Source organism: Hemitrygon akajei, chromosome 1 (genome assembly GCF_048418815.1).
Source record: "Hemitrygon akajei chromosome 1, sHemAka1.3, whole genome shotgun sequence".
Taxonomy (NCBI): domain Eukaryota; kingdom Metazoa; phylum Chordata; class Chondrichthyes; order Myliobatiformes; family Dasyatidae; genus Hemitrygon; species Hemitrygon akajei.
This window is the reverse complement of record NC_133124.1, coordinates 119,014,662-119,037,101: the sequence shown is the minus strand read 5'-3', so window position 1 is coordinate 119,037,101 and position 22,440 is coordinate 119,014,662. Positions and strand designations below refer to the sequence as shown.

Below are 22,440 nucleotides of genomic sequence, written 5' to 3'. Positions count from 1 at the left end.
TTGCCAGTGCTAATCTTACTACTTTTAGGCAGCTTGCCAGTTGTAAAGACGGGAAATCCGGCAAGATGGCCATGTCTTAAAGGCAACCTTAAAGGAGAAGGGCAACCTGCAGCAAAGGTTTATGAAATGAATGTTTCAAATGAATGTGGCGTTTCTTGGGGGCCCGTAAATATCCGAAGGAGCTTGTAAGGTACATGCAGAGTGATAGGAAACAGGAAAGAGAGCTCCTTCATCTCTGATCAACATGGTCTGTTTTTCAGATCTTGGGAACAAGTGAGAATAATGGATCTCACTATTTGCACAGCTGTGCACCACCCTATTTTAACCTCAGCACTGCTAAACTTTCTCTTCCTTTCTCTCTCCCCACACATAACAAGACTTCACTCTGCCTCCTGTGGCTTGAGCTCCAAAGTCTGACTTCTGACCGCCCTGCTACTCCCACTCTCAGTTAGTCCTGCTGCATCCTCTCAACCACGTGCTGGTTAAGGCTCATTCAGTCCACTTCAGAAGCACTCAGCTGGACAGTCACTGAGCCCCGGCCCCCATCACCCTGTTTCTTTCATCACTGCCCAAGATCCACATATTGCTCCCACTGGTTCCCCTCCCCCACTGTTTCCATCTGCCCATCCCACCTCCATTATTTGGTTTTATGCTCCACCTTCCTTTACAATCATCTGCAGCCCTTTGTTGCCTCCACCTATCGCCTTCAGTCTCTCTTACTACTGTATTTCCTTCCTCCTCTTTTCCATCTGAATATCACCCTTCCTCACCTGATTCCACCTATCGCTTGCCAACTCTTGTTCCCCACCCCTTCCCTTCACCTTCTTGTACCTTGTTATCTCCCTGCATTCTGCCATTGTACTATCTCAATGCACTGCTGTGAAATGATCTGCATGGATGGCATGCAAAACAAAGATTTTTTTTACTGTACCTGGGTACACATGACAGTAACAAACCAATGACCATTAAACAATTATGGTATTTTAGTTCTGATCTGGACTCAAAACTTCAACTGTCCATTTCCCTCCATAGATGCTGCCTGACCCCCTGAGCTCCTCTGGTAAATTGTTTGTTGCTTCAGATTCCATCACTTGCTGCGTCTTGTGTCTCCCATTACCCACCAGTGCTCATATTACTGGCAAATTGCAGAAGGGGGAGTACAAGGAATTCCTGATGCCACAGGGACTCAGAAAGCCCGAGAGGTGTCAGTAAGGGAACATAAGAAATATGAACTGAGTTTAGACCATTTGACCTTTTGAGTCTTGTTCCGCCATTCATCAAGATCACACGTAATCTTCTACCTCAGTTCCACTTTCCAGCAAAATCACCTTCCTTGGTTCCCTCAATAACCAGAGATCTATTGATCATCACTTTGAATGTTTATAATCAAAAACCTTCGTGGCTGATTGGGTTAGGGAATAACTACATCTTATTCACCAACTGAACCCTGACCTTAACTCCTTAGCTATGACAAACCTCTCAGAATCAGAATCCGGTTTATTATCACCGGTATGTGACATGAAATTTGTTAAAAGCTACATGGCCTTTGAGAATTTTTAAGTTTTAGTGAGGTCACCTCTCTTACAAACTTAAGAGAATACAGGCCTAGTCTACACAATGTCCCCTCATACAGCAAACCCAACATTGCAGAAGCAGTCGAGTAAATCTTTGTGGCACACTCTCTGTGCTAAATACTTCGTCTTAGGTAAGCAGACCAGGTATATACGGCTACTCTAGATGGGGTCTCACCAACATCCAACAGCAAATACATTTCCATACTGTATTCAGTATAACACATCATTTGACTTCTCAATCCCTTGCTGCATCTGCATGATGGCTTTCAGTGATTTGTGGAAACAAACACCCCTCAGTCTCTTTGAATCTCAACACTACCTAATCTCTCACTATTTAAACAATACATGTTTTTTTTCTGTTATGCATTTTCATTCCCCCCACCCCTTACACATCCCCCTAACATCTGTCCTCTTTCTAAATTAATTTAATTAACTATTTATTTATTTATTGAGATAGCTCGTGGAATAGACCCTACCGGCACTTCGAGCTGTGTTGTCCAGCAACCCCCAATTTAACCCTAGCCGAATCATGGGACAATTTACAATGACCAATTACCCTAGGAACTGATATGCCTTTGACAGTGGAGGAAACTTGCGCGGTCACAGGGAGAACCTCCTTACAGGCAGTGGCAGGAATTGAACCTGCATCGCTGACACTGTAAACTGCTGTGCTTACCACTGTGCTGCCCTGCCACCCTCTTTATGTAGGGAGCAACCTATAATGAGCAATCCCTTGTCCTAACATCGTATTATAAGAATCGTTCTCCACAAGTGCGACCAAAAATGAATTTCTGGCTTCTAAACCCTGTATTTAGTGGTCCTATCTAAACAATGGTACACTATTCACTACTTGCTCTACCATAGATTCACCTGATTGTGTTATTTCTACACTAATGTCTTGCTTTGCAGTCTTTTTCTTTACGAGCTTGTATAATTTTTGTTTCTGTATGTTGGCAGAATGTACATGCCGGTGATGATGCTGCAAGAAAGTTTTTCATTGTATCTGTGCCTCATTGTACTTGTGCACATAATAGACTTAACTTGTGCAGAGCAACAAATCCAGCAGCAGTTGAAATGGAGGGACCACGTACTGTATGCTTAACATTATTGGATGAGAGCATGGATGAGGGCCCAGCAACCATCTTATCTGGGGCTTGGGTTGATGATAGGGTGAGTGCCCCTCCTTTCTGCACTCCAGCTTTACACATGGCTCGGTTGTAATTTGGATAGCTGCCTATTAACCAGGCAGCGGAGCAGAACCTGCTTTTGCCATCGATAGAGGAACTGAGATCAGTGAGACAACCTCTCAGGTTTTAAACAAATAATTTATTAGCATTTTCAGTAAAGTAAAATACACCCACACTATCCTCAGTGACCCTACAAAAGAGAATTGATGTCCTGGCAATTTAGCATCACAGTGTTCAGCAAAAAACATATTCTATAGGGTTGAAAATACAGAACAACAACAGAACGTCACCCTACATAGTAAAGCTGGAAAGAGTGCAGAAGTGAGTTACAACAATGATGCCAGACACCCAAAGGACTGGGTTACATAGACAGGTTGGAGAGATTTGGACTTCATTCCTTGGAACAGAGGAGACTGAGGGATGACGTTAAAGATGTATAAGATTATGAGGGGTACAGATAGGGTAAATGCACAGAATCTTGTTTTCATGGTTGGGGAATCAAGAACCAGAAGTCATTGGTTTAATGTGAGAAGGGAAAGAATTAATAGAAACTGAGGGGACAACTTCATGCCAAGAATGGTATGGATATCTTGGGATCATCCAGAGGAAATGGCTAAGATAGGCACGTTAACAACATTTAAAAGATATTTCCTCAGGTACATGGATTGGAAAGATTTAGATCAAATTCAGGAAAATGGGATTAGCATAGACGGGGATTTTGGTTGGCATGGACAAGTTGGGGTGAAGAGTCTGTTTCTATGCCATATAACTCTATAAAGGCACCAGTTCAGGTAACAATTGTGGAGAGAAAGACGAGCATGTCAGAGTCGTCTGAAGTTTTACTGACTGGAAATGTTAATTCTGCTCCTCTTTCCAGCCGCATAACCTGCGAGAGCTTGGCAGTGAGGTCTGGATCTTGAATATTGTGTTGGGTGTGGGGTCAATTAGATGAGGCTGGGATGAGTGGAAAGTAGGGAAGTGAGCAAAAGCCAGGGATCATCATTGATGGGAGAAGTTAAGGGTCAGACTGAGAGACAGGAATGGGTGTAAAAGGCGGATACCTACATCACATAAATGGAGGGGAAGGAAGTTCAGGAAACAAATCAACATTTGGTGAGATGGGGAAATAAGTAATGGTTGGCAGCAGATCACAATTTGGGGAGAGGTCAGGACCAGCAGAAAGAGGTGGGAGCAGTCTCAAGGGAGTCCCATCAATAATAGGTTTAGCCTTGGTGCACAATACATTACTCCTTCTTCTTATTGTGTCCACGGACAGTCTATACATGTCCCAGCCATAACTGGACACATCTTTGCGCCTTGTTGTTGAATTTGGCGAGATCTGCAAGAGTACAGGGTTCCTCTAGCAATGGGCATTGCAGTAGATGTTGCATAGTTTGTGGCTCAGTTCCACATTCACACGTTGTCGGACTGGTTGTATAGCCCCATTTGCTTACTGACACCTTTGAATGACCTACGCCAGTCCTGAGTCTGTTCAGGCACTTCCAGGTTGCCCAGCTGCAATTAGCTCCTGGGGGAAGGCTTTCATCCGGTGGAATTTCCCTCATTGGGGGTTGTTTGAGACTGGCGAGCCGGTCTTTCCACAAAGCGATGCGGGCTTCAGATGGGGTTGATTGTAATGGAACAATACTGTTCATGAAGCTCTTCCTTGACTTTAGGCGGCTGGGTGTAGGTGTATGACCATGTACAGGGTGACTCTCATCTGATGTTTGATGGAGTCGTTCTTTCTTGCTGGCTATCTTTCTTCTTATACCAGGGGAGCAATACCCACCAGGATATATAGGCTGTTGGTGTTTGTTGGTTTTAAACAACCTGTGATAAGTCGGCAGCTTGCATTCAGAATGGAATCCATCTTCTTAGCATGAGTATATCTTTCCCATGCAGGGCAGGCGTATTCGGCAGTGGAATAGCAAGGAGCAAGTGCACTGGCTCACAATGTTTTCGAGCTTGCTCCCCATTTTGTGTTAGTGAGCTTATTCAGGATGTTGTTTCGTGCGCTCACTTTTGCCTTTGTCTTATTGATGTGGTTCTTGAAAGTGAGGCATCTGTCAAGGGTGACTCCTAAGTAGATAGGGTGCTCGCGATGCATCAGTGTGGCTCCACATCAGGTTACTTTCAGCTGTCATTTGGCCTCACGGTTCCTGAGGTGGAATGCACAAACTTCCGTCTTTGATTGGTTTTCTTCATAGTAGGATGTTAGTCCCTCCAAGGCCTCAGGAAGCATTTTCTCCACAGTGTTAAAAACAGTGCTTTGGGCAGTGATGCATAAGTCAACAGCATGTATAAAACAGCTTGTGACATCATCTATAGGTTGGTCATTCATGTAGATATTGTACTGAGGAAGACCATTCTTCTGAATACGTTACCTGCTGCGCTTCCCACCTAGTTCAACATAGAACCGGCGATTCTGTAGCATGCTTTCTAACAGCTCTGTTAAGTGAATATCTTTTGTCATCTCTCGGACCTTGCAGAGGAGACGTCTATGGTTCACTGTATCGTAGGCTGCTGACAAGTCTACAGAAACAGCACCTGTCACCATCCCTTGCTCAAAACCATCTTCAATATATGGTGTGAGGTTGAGCAGTTGGCCTGTTGTTGATTTGCCAGGGCGGAAACCTGCTTGCTCTGGAATGATCTTGTCATCTATAGTTGGTGCTATCCGAATGAGTATCAGGCGTTCAAACAGCTTATTGATGTGGCAAAGCAGTGAGATTGGCCGAAAACGCTTCAGATCTGAGGAATCTTTTCCAGCTTTAATAGTGCTATTATATGTGACTTCTGCCAAATATTAGGTAGCTTGTGTGTTGCCAGACAGTGATTGAACAAATGTAGGAGCCATGCCTTTGCTTGCTGTCCAAAATGCTTTATCTGCTCCAATGCTATGTTGTCAAGACCAATTGCTTTCCCACGTTTTAGACTAGATATACCAATTTCCAGGTCTTCCACGGTGAATGGTCCAGTGAAGACAGGGTTATCACCGTACTTCTTCCTATCTAGTTGTGCTCTTAGTTGCTTCTTGGTGGTTTTTCCATTTAGGAGCAACTGGTGTGCAACTGGGTTAGCAGACACATTGGGATGTTGGGCATCTTTCTTGGGATCGCCTCCCAGTTTGCGTATGAGAGACTATGCCTTCTTGTTGTTTTTTATAAGATCTGTTGTCTCTATCAAGGTACTCCAGGTGTTTTTGATGCTCTTGAGAGATACTTAATACCACCCTCTCACTGGCAGTTATTGTTTCCTCTGAGAAGGGGTCAGATTCAAGCATTGAGACATACTCTCTGTTGAGAATCTTCCTTTTGGCAAACAGGTTGTAGTGGCCAGGTAGTGGTTTAATACGTTTAACCTTATGGTCAAGTGCTCTTGTGAACCCGTTCCAATTAGCCTCTCTTGTAGCTGAAGCACCTTTTGAATAGTGTGATGGTTGGTAAAACTGCTGCATTTATCTGAATACCAATAGGACGGTGCTGTGTCTATGGTATTGGGTCTGTGGCAAGCTTCTTGCAGAGGCCAGCAATGTTGCTGACAATGGCAAGATCTGGGTTATAACTGCACTTCCAGCGGGCACTATGGAAGAAGCCTGGCAAATTAGGATCATGGATGAGACTGAGCTGGTTAGCTTACATTACTGTTCCTATAGGATTGACATGTGTCATATATAAATCTTGCATTGTGTATTCCAATAATTCTGATAGACTCTGCACATTGTCAGCAACCACTGTGCATGTCTGGACTCCTCCACGTGTTAATGTGGATACTTCACAGAACTTGTATCATAGTCATGCTTTTTCAGTAAAGCTGAATCGTGCACAAACACATAACGCTCTACAGTCCTACTATAAGCCTGTATGAATTATGGAAAATAAATGACATTGGTACGTTACTTAAAATGTACTTTGATCTAAATAAATTGGAAGTCAATTTGTAGGCTGTCCTTTGGGGCTGTTCATGACATATTTAGCAGTTGCAATTTTATAATCCACTCAACGGCCACTTTATTGTGTACACCTACATGTTAATGCAACTATTGAACCAGCCAATCATGTGACAGCAACTCAATGCATAAAGGAATGCAGATATGATAAAGAAGTTCAAATGTTGTTCAGACTAACCATCAGAATTAGAAGAAATGTGATTAAGTGACTTTGACCGTAAATGATTGTTGGTGCCAGACAAGGTGATTTGAGAATCTCAGAAACTGCTGATTTCCTGGAATTTTCACACACGACAGTCTCTATACATCACAGAGAACAGTGTGAAAAACAACAAAAAACAATACAGTGTGCAGCAGTTCTGTGGGTGCAAACGCCTTGTTAATGAGAGAGGTCAAAGGAGAACGGCCAGACTAAATCAAGCTGACAGGAAGGCGATGGTAACTCAAATATCCACATGTTACATCAGTGGTGTGTAGAAGAACGTCTCTGAATGCATAACATGTCAGACTTTGAAGTGGATTGGTTACAGCAGCAGCAGACCACAAACATGTACTCAATGGCTACTTTATTAGGTAGGGGAGGTACCTAATAACGTGGTCACTGTATACGTTACCTGCCTTTTGTTTATTGCTGTCATCTGTTTTGTTGCGGCACCATCATATCAGTGTAAGCAAACATGTAGTGCAAGCAGAACACTCTCCTTTCTCATTCAGAGTTTGACTATGTTTTATATTAAATCTATGTACTATTAAATGTACTTACAGTAAAGAATGATGGGTTTATCAATGCGCATTTTATCATTGGACACAGATAAAAGTAAGTATAATTTTATTGTGAACGTGCATTGAGTGTGTAATCATGATAAGCTGTTCGTTATATATAATTAAGAAATAAAGAGCACGGTGATCTCTCCGTTGTATATCCCACAACTACAAAAACAGCGCAACAAAAACTGTGCTACAATTCAAACTTCATCCTTAGTTTTCAGAGTTAGTTTATTTAATTCACAGTTTACTAATCAAATTCTCAAGTGCATTCCAGTTCTATGATCAGCTTCATGATAAACACAGCTATCTCCAAAGGCTCTGTTTTGTTTCTTACTGCTTTTCCCCAGATGGCTTCCAAATGATCTATTCTATACTGCAACTGCACAATTGCGTTGGTAGAGCTCTGCTTCTGCAAACTGTGTGCTATCCTTATCTCCATGTTGTCTATTTTCCCAGAAATTGCATGGAACCCTCCCCCACCCCAGCTGCTCACGTGTCCTCCCACATCACAGTGTGGTTGGCTAATTGCTCACTGTAATACTTCCACCTTGTGCATAGGTAAATGAAAGGATATGGGGAGAGCTGGTAAGGAATATCAGGTGAATAGTTTACAAGGACAATTAGTAGGGAATTGGATTCTTTTGTGAGCTGGCTTAGAAAGGTCAAAATGGCCCCTTCTATGTGGTAAGGGAACATGACATATGGTTCAGGGGCCCAGACATGGGCAGCAAATGTCAGTCCTGCAAGTAACACTTAGGCCTCAAGAAGTAATTTTGCTTTAAAAAAATTTGAGTTATCTGTCTGCGCATATTTTATGAGGTTTGGCTTTAGATCAAGACTTTGGCACATACCAGAGAATAGTATAAATGATTATTAAAAATAAATCTGAATCTCATTCCATTTACTCAGCACCCTTAAATAACAAAAATTCTTGACTTGTGTGTACTCAAATACAGAGAATAAAAGACAATATCAATGTTCAGTTTCTGAGCCTGGTTCAGAGGACAGCTTGAACATTGTAAATCTGTTTCAAAATAGCACCAAAAAATCTGACGAAAATATTGAGAATAACGTCACTCTTTTCACCTATTTAATAGTCCCATTTATTACTAACTGATGCAAAGCAACATATTGGAATTGCACACAAAATTTAACAGGTATTCAAATACTGACATTAGTTTCAAATAAAACCACTGTCAAGTTTTGATTTTAAATCAAATTTCTTCATTATTCATTTGATTTGGCCATAAGAACAAATGTGAAGAAGTTTATTTGTAAATTAAATGAAGAATTAAAGGTATTTTCCATTGCTTTGTTGGCAGCTTTGAAAGTGAGTGGAAAATATCTACACATTTCTGGCTGCGAAATGCAGACCTTTTTTTCAACCATACCATTGAATTAAGAGTATTACTCTACAAAACAAAATAGAACTGGTTCTTGTTCCATGATGCATATTTCATGGGTGAATTCATCTCAAATCCTATGATGTCGTCTGGTTAAAAAGAGCAGACTGTATGGATGGCAAAAGCTTTATTTTTTTAAAAGAAAATGAGTAGTAAAGGAAGTTCTTGTGTATCAAGTATACTCAGGGGAACTCTCCCTACGTCAAACACTGACCAAGTTCACAATCAGGTCTAAACAGCACCAAGTTAAATGAAAGAGTGGAGGCTGCCCAGAAAGAAAATTTAACATTATCATTGGAAGACTGTCCTTTATAAAAACAGGAATGATAATATTTCTTTCAACTTCAATGTAAGAGTTAAAGTCATTGGTAGAAAGATTAGAGGACTGAATTCTTCTCCACACAGAAGTTGGTGGGGGTCTAGAAATCTCTGCCAAAAAGGTGGTAAAGTCAGGAATTCTGGATTAACCTGGATGTGTACTAGAAGGGTAAAGACCTGGTAGGCTGCAGACCAGGGATTAAGCTGGCACTTTTCTTTAACGGAATGGGTAAATGGTCTTGTGCGTCATAAATAGTTCAGGATTTCATGACTCAATGTTGCTGGCAGACCTGTTCAGAGATGATCTATTGGACAATGGAGAAGTCAGAAACCAGTGCACAACAAAAGCAACAATTCACAAGAGCTAGCAAGCTATTTTCTGCTACCATTTTTGATATTTTCTGTCCAGAGAGATTAAGGCCAAGACTAGCCCACAAGCATATGGAGAGGATGCTTAGCTTTGCTGCGCATTTCCTGTAGCAGAACAGTAGACACAGCTGCCTGGAATGGAAACAGCTATCCAAATCGTCAAGCCATTTCCCCTCCATTGCACCTTCCAACTGATGGTGAAACATGTGCAAGTTTTTTTCAAAGTTAAAGGTCACACAGAAAACATGAGCCTACTGTTTAATTGCAAAGGATCTTGGCCCACAAGGCTAATGTTCCTTTCTTGTTTTTTTTAAATTGAGAGAGCAACAATCAGATTAGGGTCTGGGTGAATCCTAGAGTGAAAGGTAGCAGAGTTATGCCGTGGTATACCATGTGAGGGGTGTGCTAGGGATTCACACAGTCTCTGACATCAAAACACCTTCTTCTTATGAGTTTCTCCTTGTCTTCTTGAGCACTTGGTCATAGTAAGTATACGAGATGACACAGAAACACAACTGACACTTTATAAGAGGTAGGAGAGGCTCTGTTTTCCTCAGAACATCAAACCAAGTCAACCACATTGTTAACTTACGTAACAGTGAGGAAGATCCAGACCTTGCCCACTGGGAATTCTGCCAGCTGAGGCTTCACAAAATCAGGTGCCGGGATATCAAAGATCGGAGAGCAATAGCAGCAAAGGAACGGAGTACTTTGCAACACTTTGGCTTAACATGCAGTATTTCACTCCCTTTAAGGACTTAAAAATCGTTTTGTCATTGTTTCCACAGAGTGGCAGGTGCATGGAACTCGTTGCTAGGAGTGGTGGTGGAGGCAGGTACGATAGAGGTGTTTAAGAAGCATTTAGACTGGCACATAAATGTGCAGAGAATGGAGGGATATGGACCTTATTTAAGTAGATGGGATTAGTTTAATTAGACATTTAATTACTAGCTTAATTAGTTTGGCACAACATCATAAATCAAAGGACCTGTTTCTATGCTGACTGTTCTATGCTTTTGAAAACTGTATATTAAAATTCCATTAACCTAGCATGTTTGGGACTTTGATGGTGTCAGAATTGAAAATTTCAACAATACTGGTCATTCTTTCAATTAATTACCCAGTACATTTAAATTCATTTTGTTTTTGCTGTTACACAGTGTTATCAGTAACTTCTAGCAAACCCAGTAAGTTTAAAGGGATTTTGGGAACTGGATCCTCGGTGTGTTAAAGGGAGCATGGAAACCATGACTCTGATGTATCAGAGGGAGCACAGGAACTTGGGCTCCAGTTATTAAAGGGAGCAAAGGAAGGGCATGAAGGTGATGTTCTGTATATCTACCAAAACCAACGAGAAGCTCGGGCCACTGCATTCATGAGTTAGTGAATGTTGCCATCTTAGTTAGTGGCAAAAATCATCCACCATGGTATGCCACCATGCCTACAGATTTGAATTAAAAGGAATGAAAAATATTGTAAAATCAAATGTTGATCTTTTGCTCTCTCTCCTAATTGCACCTTCCTCTCACTTTATTTCACTTTCTGTACATGATTTTACATGGAATTAAATAGAGTAATTTAAATTTCTAGTGTGTGGTTTAGTAAGAATTCTTCAATCTCATTGGCAGGAGAGCTGTGTCATTGCTTTCCCTGCAAGCACATCGCATAGAGGGCACCTTGCTAAAAATGTTGCTGTTAAACGGTAAGTAAGAGCTTGTATATTGACAGGAGCCATTCCTTCAATACCCACTGCAAGTTTACTAAGGAAGACCTATATGATGTTAATGCCCAGAGTTCTTTGCAAGCCTCACAAATAGGTGATGAAAGTCACCTTAGTATATTAAAATCTAACCATTGTATTTGTAATAAAAAGTAATTTTGTTGCCTTCTGTGGAATGGTGCTCAATATAGCACTTTGATTCATTAAGAGTTAATGAACCAGCACAAATCCAAAAACACCATAAACCGATACAAAAGGAAAAGAGTGAATTTTAATTTCGGATCATGCTCAGTCCACTGATCCACAATTGTCGACTTGAAACAGAAGCTGAAGAAGAACATGAAAAAGCTACGATGCTGGAGTATTAAGTTATAGCTATTAATTACAGAAGAAAACTAAACATAGTTTCAATGATTGAACATCAATTAAGCAACAATGAGGAGCAGTTATGCATCATTGGAAGTTCCCGAGGAGGACTTGGCTTATGCATTGGAGTGGAAAAGACAAATCATTAGAAGTCAGTAGCACTTCATTTTCACAGGAGTAAAAGTTGTTATGCATCAGACAGAAGAGGCAGACAATTCCTCACATTATGTCTGGAGAGCAATGAGGAAAGTCTCAACACCCACGCACTGGGATATCCTCCAAGAGGGAAGCCTTAGACAATTGCATTAGGCTCTCTGAGTAAACATGTTTTGCAGGTTTACATTGTTGAATTAAAAAAAAGGAGAGCTGTGGAAAATAAAAATGCAGTGGGAAGGGGAGCAAGGAGTGGAAAATTATCCCAAAGGAAAGAGGTTAATTTTCTATTTCAATATATGACTGCATTAGGGTCTTACTAACACACAAGGCACCTTTTAAATGAAAATACGTCTTTTGTATGCACACTAAGAAAAATAATTATGTTGGTCTTTTGTGGAATGAAGCATAACACTGCACTCTGATTCATTAAAGATCAATGAAACAGCAGAAATCAATAGAAAGATATAACTGTACAAAAGGAAAATAGTGGATTTTGATAATCATGTCACTCTCAACCTATTGGCAAACAATTGTCGTCAGAGTAATGGCAGGGAATTATGTTATTTACTTCATAAGAGAAGTAGGCTATCTATTACAAAGTTACCTGCTTGGTAACTTCATCATTGCCAGCCTACTTCTTTTGTGTGAGAGGTGTTAAATTGAGTTCTAGAGAGGGTTTGAAATTATTCAAAATTTGTAAAAGAAAATTTTAGGAGAACAACAATAGTTGGACACCTCATGTGTATCTTTCATCTGAAGAGTTATACAGTAATTGTATTTTTAAGGAACATTTTGGAGTAAACCTAGGTGTTGTCCACTTGAGAAAATGACACTCCAGGAGATGAACAATCATTTCCAACTGCTCCACCCACAGGTTCACACCACAACTCACCAGCCATGCCTATCCTCAGAGACTCTGTCCTCTGAAGCTGACTAGTAAGCAAACAGGTATCTTGTTACCTCATTTGATGGTTGCCTAATCTTCAACAATGCCATAATTAATAAACAAAAGACAAAAAGAATGAAGAAATCAACCTAAACTGTACATGCTATATGTTTAGTATAGAAACTTATCCACTTCACAGTCTGCTTCCAAAAAAAACCTTCCCTTTATTGTTTTAAATCCCATTACTGTATTACATTTCTCCAGAGATGCCTACAGTAAACCCGGCAGATTAATATTCAATTTCAGGAGAGTTTTTAAAAACTCCTGATTATTCCCATACTTGCAATAATTCTGCTGCTATCATGTTATTGTGTTGGGAATTAGCATCTATTGTTCAGTCTCGTTGTCTGTGCCGACAGACCTGTCATCATCTGGATGTGCCTTGCTAGGAAAACATCTGTTCCAAAGCACCTAATTTTCAGTGGATTAAATATCCAGACTTAATGAGAGAAAGGCCAGAGAGTGATTTCATGCATGCGCCTATCTAATATTTTGACCTTACTGAAGCATTTACCAGGAGCTCTAACTGCTATTGCCTCAACATTTATTGGCATCTGTCCAATCAATCCAGACTGAAAAATTACCTTCCTTAGGGAACTACCCCTTGCTCTGAGTCATTTGTAGATTAAAAAAAACAACCTCCCATTCCCCTGCAACAAACACAAACACACACACACACACACTCACACACTCTCTTAATATTAACTGGATTTTATCACAAAAAAAACTCAATGCAACGAATGCCTAGACATAATGTCAAACTCCCCCAAAAGGCTACGAAGTGATTATATACAGCAAACCACAAACCCACAAATATTACCTTACTATTTTGTTCTCTCTTTGTAATGTTTATTTTTAAATACTGTATATTCTTATTGTAACTTATAGTAAGTTTTATGTACTGCTGCTGCAAAGTGACAAATTTCATGACATATGTCAGTGATAATAAACCTGATTCTGATGTTTAGTTGATGGCTCCCAGTTCAACAGGTTTCCACAGGCAGCTGTGGAATTTATAGATTGTGCCAGCATCAGGGAAACCCTCCAAAATTATAACCTTAAAAGAAGGATCCTCCCAAGCAGGTCAAGCTTATGACTCATAAATTCTAACACTGCCACTGTTAGGGAATAGTTATTTGAAAGATAGCCATAAAATATGAACTTTCTTCACAAAATACGCTTGGAGACTTCAGCCAAACAAAAGAAAAATGTCTTTGCTATGAGAAACTTTTTTCCTGGTTCAAACTCAATCACTATTGTAATCAGAACTAAGGAGTTCAAGCCAGGATAAGATTAACCCCTAACAGAACTCATTTATATTAAACATCCTCTCTAACAGTCTTGCTATCTGCTCATGGTTAGCTGCCTTATAAACGATAAGGCTACATATGGAACTTGAGAAGGATTTAAATAGATTATGGGCGATGCGTTTTTAATATTTGTGAATTCTTCATTTGCAAGGTGTCTTTTGAAAGAATCTTCCTGCAGGAATTAAGATAAAGAACTTTGCAGCACTGTTCTATGATGGCGTTTGCCAGGTGGAGTTTCACAATCACACAGTCTCTATCAATCATCAAAGAAAGCGCATTTGGCTAACTTCCAGAATGATAGAAAAAACTATCCTTGCTAGAGAGAAAAAGGAACAAACAAAATAGGCTGGCTTTGAGACAAAATTATCGCTGGCTGACATAACTAGAAAAATGCGTTTTATTGCGCACGAAAAGAGCATTAGTTTTGGTGTCACTTTTGGCTCAGCAATTAGTGCTCCAACAAGGAGACATGGGTTCGACTTTATTCTCGGAGAACTCACAGGAGAGCGTTTTCTTGGCTGACGCGGCAGCATAGCACTGAAAATGTCCCACTGGAGATACTGTTTTTAGGTGTGGCATTAAATGAAGATTCTCTCTTCTAGATTCTTTGATCCCATAGCACTGTTGGATAGGAGAGGATTTCCCCTGTCATCTAAACCTATATTTATCCATCCACCCAACAATACTAAATCAACTAACTAAGACAATCATTTCACTGCACTTTGATGAAACATCCTCTACACTGAATGGTATAACAATAACTACATCTCAAAGGTATTTCTTTAACTATGAAGTAACTGCAATGCCTTAGAGTTATGAAAGATGATATATAAATCATTTTAATATGTCTATGCACGGTAAGAATTATGCAAAATAAAATTTCCGAAGCCAGCCCTTCATATATATGGAAAATCAATATAAATTGGGACTCATGATCAAAGCACATTCTTTACTGATAAAAATATTTGCCCAAAGAGAGCAAGGATCACTCTTCAAACAAATGTACAAAAGCAATACAATTAAAATTGCCTTGTGTTGTATTCATTTATTTATTTTGCAAAACCACACGGAGAAGGCCCTTTGAGCCACACCGTCTGATTAACCCTATAAATACAGAAACCTACAAACCCAGAAGATACTCAAGCTAAATCCCAATCAGATTCAAACAGCAGCTGCGCAAATAGAAATTCCTGGTCATTTCTGTCAAAGTGCTCTGGTCCTTAGTCAGTTGCATAAAACCTTATATCATGATTAGATCTTACAGCCTTTGCTAGAGTATTTGTACTTGGTTCATATAACCTGGGGAGTCAAGTAAAGGTTGCTCTGAGCAATAAATTTGAATCTAACTTAAAAACTTGACTCGCCCTTGGATTGGTAATTTCAAACATATAATATAGTAACATATGCACAATGTACACTAATTCTGAAAGTCAGCACTAATTAACATGACTGAGCTGCAGAAGTGTACTACTCCCAGTTGCTAACTGTTCAGCATTACCAACCCAAGGATGAAATATGCCCTATTAAGTAGGGCGCTGAGTAGGCTACGGTCAATTATGGAAAACCCTGAACATCCTCTACATAGCACCATCCAGAGACAGAGAAGCAGTTTCAGCGACAGGTTACTGTCGATGCAATGCTCCTCAGACAGGATGAAGAGGTCAATACTCCCCAATGCCATTAGGCTTTACAATTCAACTGCCAGGACTTAAGAACTTTTTTTAAAGCTATTATTAATGCTTTTTGAGTTAGTGATTTAGATGCATATCATATTATTACTGAGTTAAGTATTGTATGTAATGAGTTTTTGCTACAACAAGTGTATGGGACATTGGAAAAAATGTTGAATTTCCCCATGGGGATGAATAAAGTATCTATCTATCTATCTATCTATCTATTACATAAAAATTTTCTTGTGTCCAATCTAGCAAAAAGTAAAGCTTTAAGAGAAGAAATTGCTTGACAAAAACTACTACAGTTAAGAACATTTAAGCATTAATATGTTAAATAAACTATAAAAGCAGTGAGAACAGAATAAGCTCAAATTTCAACCAAGAGGATAGCATATATAAGGTCAGGACATGTCAGGCTTCTTCCAACTTACCTGCTGCTTTTTCCACAAAAATGACCTTTGACTCTGCAAGAAAGTTGTGGCCATTTAAAATCATCATCTTTCCACCAGTCACAGGAAACCTGTCAATGCTTTGCTTTTCGATCAGCGGCAACTCCTGGGCAGACCTTTGGGCTGAAAGTAAAGAGACACGTGAAACACAGGGCAAAGAATTTCCAGAAGGGCATTGTATGCTGTGGAATGTTAGTTATTTTTTATTTTGTTATTCATCACCCATTTCTAATTGCCCTGGAGAAGGTGGTGGTGTATCTTCATCTTGAACTATTGCAGTTCTTCTCTGGGAGTCCCAGGGTTTAGACCCAGCGACAGTTAAGGACTAATGATATATTTCAGAATGATGTGTAACTTGGAGGAGAATGAAGTAACAACTCCATGCATGTCCTCTTTTATGACTTGGTGGTAGAGATTATGGGATTGGAGGATGCTTTTGGAATAGTCTGAACAACTAATCGCGGTGAATTTTATCAAAGACGTACACTGCAGCCATCGTGGAAGTTAATGGAACACAGTCATTGATGGGACATCATTGCAGTTAGCATATATTTCTTAATTTTTTAATGTTTCTTGACATGAACTACATAGACTGCATACTGTATTATCATTCTATAGCTAATTCAAAACTTAAAAAGAAAAAATTAAAAATCCAGCAATATAAATCACAAAATGTTCCATTTAGAGTCACAAGAAAATGGATATAGAGATGGCATCCTGGCCATTCTGAAAATTCTTAGTAAATGTTTTTAAACATCCCTTAAAATTTAAAATCACTGTTGAGAGTGAGAGTTGAGAGTGATAAGACCGTACACATCAAAACTATTTTGGGTTGGGCATTTATAAATCTTTTGTAATAGCCCCTCAAGACAACAAAGCAGAATTGACTGGAATCAAATGATTAAAAATCTTTCTTCTATAACTGTAAGTTTTCCTGGCAGAAATGCTCACCATCAGGAGTCTGCTGCTTTAGTTTGAGACTGCCCAAAATCAAAAACAGAAGCACAGAGATATTCAACGTTTTATTAATTAGCATCTAATCCATTCCAAGATTTGATTCATTGAATTGATACTGGATAGAAATTCTACATTGGTCTCCTGCCATAATTCTATTGAGAGTCTGCAAAATCTCAGCACAGCTCAAATATATACTTAGGTTCACGTATATCCATACGACCAACAATGGATTTGATTTCTAGATGTGATACTTCATTACTGCACAAAAAACACTCCTATGGCGTTGGTGGGTAGAATTTAGGCTGCTCAAGGATTTGTTTGAATTGGTTTAGGTAGAATCCCCTACTTTGTGTAAAATGATGTGCTGTTTAAGAACAGTAGGGAGACAGCATTGATTAGAGGTGTGGTTAACATTACTAGTGGTTTTGCCAGCATTGCGCGCAGTGGGTGGAATGGGGTGTTGCCTGGTGGAGGCAAAAACAAGAGTGTAAAATATCACAGGGTCAATGGTAGCAGATGTTAAAGTATTATACTGACTGCATGGGGAACTGACTAAAATTAGAATCAATGGATGGTAATAGTCAATATCATGACCACCCACAAAGCACTTGTGATTGGATCCAGTTAACCTCATTATGCACTTCTAAACACTGCAGTTTTACTCTGATTTTGGCAAGATCAAGTACATCAGACTTAGAACCATACAAATCTATTGTATAAAGTTACAACACCCACCCATTGTGTTCCTTCAAGGCACTGAGACTAATCTCAAATGGTCTGTGGCTCTATGGGTTACGGCGCAGAAAGAGCTCAATGAAAATTCTTTTAAAATGAGATGGCTTCTGCCTCAACAGGATGCTGGGTCCATGAGTTCCAAGCTCCAAGCACTTATAGAGTCATACAACATGGAACAAGCCCTTCAGCCCAAGTTGGTCTATGCTGTCTGTGTTGCCCAGTGAGCTACTGCCATCTGCTCGATTCTCAAAGTTCAAAGTAAATTTAGTCTCACTTCAGTTCTGAAGAAGGGTCTCGGCCCAAAAGGTTGACGATTTACTCTTTTCCATAGATGTTGCCTGACCTGCCGAATTCTCCAGAATTTTGTGTGTGTTGCTTTGGATTTCCAGCATCTGCAGACTTCCTCATGATTATAACAACAATAAATAAGCAATAAATTTTGAGAATAATTTATTGTGTTTACAATAATAATAATAATAAATAAGCAACTCTTTGAGATGAAGAGTCCTTGGAAGTGAGTCCATAAGTTGTGGGAACAGTTCAGTTTTGAGGCGAGGGTAGTTGAGTGAAATTATTCCCTTTGGTTCTGGTTGAGGGGTAAGAACTGTTCCTGATGTTGTGGGTTCTGAGGCTCTGTACCTTTTTCCTGATAGCAGCAGCGAGAAGAGAGCATGGCCTGGATGGTGGGGGTCATTGATGATGAATGTGGCTTTCCTGCAACAGCTCTCTATGTAGATGTGCTCAATAGTGCATAAACCTCTAAACATCTCCTATCAATGTACTTATCTAGTTGAAATGCATGCTTTCATGAACTACACTTGATGTATGCAATGTCTTCCTCATCACTCCTCTAATTCTTCTATAAATAACCTCTTGTTCCTGAGGGAAAATAAGTACTTCCTATTCTCCCTAGCAAGTCTTTTCATACTTTGCTACGTCTCTGATGACCTCAACACCCAGGTAAGTGCTTCATCATTACGATCGGCTAAGTAAAACTGTTTGCAGAAGACAAACTAATCTGACAGCAGATGCCAGAATTCTGAAACTCAAAGAAAAATTGCTGCAAGTACTCAATAGGGCAGCCAGCTTCTTTGGAGAAAGACGCAAGAGGAAATGATTCAGTTCACTGAAATTTCATCAGAAATGAGAAAGCAAGAAAAATGTTTGAAGTGGCAGGGAGTGGTGGAGTAGGAAGCAGGGAGAACAGAGAATGAAGGAAATGGACATTAGTTGTCTGACACACAGCTTAGTTTTTCCACTGCTCTATTTTCTGGAGTGGCATTGAATCGCACACTTCAGTTACTTCTTTTTTTTAAATTTATGAGATACAGGTATCATCCTCCTGGGCCTATATTTATTGCTCCTGCCCCAAAAAGTTAGTGGTGAGCTGTCATCCTGAACATTTGTACTCTGTGTGACAGGTTGTTCACTCCCATGCTTTTCCAGTATTTAGATCCAGTGACGAAGAAGGAAATGTAATACAGTTCCAAGATAGAATCACAAGCTTTACCTTCTCACACCAGTCTGTACTGGATGATTTCGCACACTCCAACTGATGTAGAATAAATTACTTTAACAGAGTTACAGTGGGACATACAAACGTTTGTACTTTTCATTCTTTTTAGATAATCCTAGCCCTCCAAATAAGGTGAGATAATTGACTTTATAAGAGTTACAATGGGATGGCTTTTTGCATTCTTTTATAATTATACTCTTCCAAACAAGATTGGATAAATGACTTTAGTGGAATTATGATGGGTTACCTTATACTTTTCTTTTCACTTCTGAATTTATCTTGTTCAACAGAGTACGTTACAGATTACACACAACTGTACTGGGGGACACAAACAAATAATCCAGAATCACCTAATCTCTACCTTGGATGGGTGGAGTATCCAATTTAGGGTTCTGCATGGCTAGTAAGGAATAATATCCAAACAACTGTCGTACCTCTGTCTGAACAGCCTTGATTTCAAATAGAAACTTAGGAGCCACATCATTTTTGAATGAATATCTTGTCCATATGAATAAATCTGCTCCTATCAAAGTTCCAAGTAAATTTATTATCAAAATCCATAGTATATGTCACTATATACAACCCTGAACAGACAACCAATCTGCAAAGGAAAATAAACTGTACAAATATGAAAGTGAAAAAAATAATAACACTTAACTAAGTAATAAATATCAAGAGCATGAGATGAAGAGTCCATTGAAGTCCATTGATTGCTGGAACAGTTGAATGAAGTTATCCCCTCTGGTTTGAGAGCCTGATGATTTAGGGGTAATAACTGTTTCTGAGCCTGGTGGTGTGGGTCCTAAGACTGCTGTACATTTTTACTGATGGCAGCAGGTAGAAAAGAGCATGGCCTGGGTGGTGGAGGTCCTAGATGTTGGATGTTTCTGCGACAGCACTTTGTGTAGATGTGCTCAGTAGTGGTGAGGGTTTTACCCATAACGGACTGAGTCGTATCCACTGCTTTTTGTAGGATTTTCCATTCAGTAACTTTTGAAAATATTGACATCTAATTACTGTCACTAATATCATCTTAGAGACTATGGCAAATAAAAGCACCATAGTGGTTTTGTTGGTACATGGATTCTGACAAGATGACTCTCACTTGGCCATCTGGAGGAAGTGGCAAGTTTGTAATTCTCACTCCAGGCAATGAAACAGTAGGTAATAAAAACATGCAGGTGTTTTAATCCCTTCTCTACCATTAACATGCAAACAAATAACACACAGCTATCAAACAAACTGTACAATAAATTTTGGTTGTTGGGACACACTCTTCCACTACCTCATACTCTGTGGTGTTCTGAATTTCATTCCCACTGTTATGAGGTAGAATTGTGCGAAGTCCTAAGCTCTTGAGAGGCAGAGAAGCAAGGCAAAGCATAAAGATGGGAGCAGTAACACTTTCCTTCTTTCTGTGACTGAATGATAATGAGTGTGTGTATGCGAACTGATGTTTGACTGCTGCTGCTGTTTGTGCGAGTGCGTGTGTGCACGTATGTGCAAGTGTGTTTCTTTCTGTTTCTTACGAGTTTTCTCGTGAGCTATCTCATGAAACTCATTCATGTAACATTTTGTTAGATGGCTCCATTGTAAGGTAAGCACGAGTCTCATTCTCTCACTGGAAAGGCAAGCTCAAAAAGAGGACAAAGAGAGCAGGCAGTGGTAATGCATTGGAATCTGTTTGTGAGCCACTGACGCGGGCCTTCACTGGGTGCGTCAGTTTCATGCTGCAGCCTTCTTTCTTCTTGCACATGGGTCAGGGAAGACCTGGCACAGTTACCACAGCATGTCACAGGATTATCTCTCACACACACACACACACACACACACACACACACACACACACACACACACACACACACACACACACACACACACACACACACACACACACACACACACACACACACACACTTCAAATTTAGACAGATCAAAGTGTATACACCAACATAGAATATAATCTATTTAAATCTTACATCGATCCCACAACATGAGGCAGTAAAAATCTTTGCGTTATGACTCTGTCACAGTGTAGAGACATGTGAATTTAGAAGTCTAATGGCTTGTAGGAAGAAGCTGTCCTGTAGCCTGTTGGTTCTGGTTTTAATGCTCTGGCACTGTTTACCAAATGGAAGCAGCTGAAACAGTTTATGGTTGGGGTGACTGGTGTCCCCAATCTTCCAGGTCTTCTTTCTGCACCTGGCTGCTATAAATGTCCTCAATGGAGGGATGTTCATGTCCACAGATGTGCTGGGCTGTCTGTACCTCTCTCTGAAGTGCCCAATGGTCGAGGTTGGTGCAGTTCCCATACCAGGTGGTGATACAGCCAGTCAGGATGTTCTCAATGGTGCACCTGTAGAAGGTCTGGAGGATTTAGGGGCCCATGCTGAGGTGGAAGAGATGCTGTTGTGCTTTTTTTTGCCACAAAGCTGGTGTGTACACAGTCTGGGTGAGATCATTGGTGATGTGTATAGTGAGGAACTTGAAACTGCTCACCCTCTCAACTGCAGGCCCATTGATGTTGATTGGGCCGAGCTTGTCTCCGTTCCTCCTGTAATCCACAATCAGCTCTTGATTTTTGGACATTGAGGGAGAGGTTGTTATCCTGGCACCACTGTGTCAAGCTGTCAACCTCTCCTCTGTAGGTTGTCTCATCACCGCTAGAAATAAGGCTGATCAAAGTCATGTCATCTGCAAATTTGATCAGCAGATTGGAGTTATGTGTGACAGTAGTCGTGGGTGTAAAGGGAGTAGAGGAGGGGACTCAGAACACAACCTTGGGGGGCAACTGTGTTGAGGATCAGAGGGGCAGAGGTGAGGGATCCCATCCTTACCATCTGTCGGCAATCCAATAGGAAGTCTGGGATCCAGCTGCACAAGGCAGGGTGCAGGCCGTGGTCTCTGATCTTCCTCTCAAATCTGGAGGGAATTTATGGTGTTGAATGCTGAACTGTAGTCAAGGAACAGCATTCTAACATATGCATCCCTCTTCTCCAGGTGAGTGAGGACAGTGCGTAGTGCTGTGGCTAAAGTGTCATCGG

General features: G+C 40.3%; 1 protein-coding gene across 2 annotated transcripts in view; it reads right to left on the bottom strand.

The window, feature by feature from the left end:
- nfatc1 (nuclear factor of activated T cells 1) overlaps positions 1-22,440 on the bottom strand; it is a 286,505-nt gene that overhangs the window by 155,193 nt on the left and 108,872 nt on the right. For both annotated transcript variants that reach the window (XM_073050710.1, XM_073050704.1), the window contains exon 6: positions 16,171-16,311. In XM_073050710.1, coding sequence (XP_072906811.1) covers positions 16,171-16,311 — 141 coding nt within the window. The remainder of the gene's footprint in view (positions 1-16,170; positions 16,312-22,440) is intronic.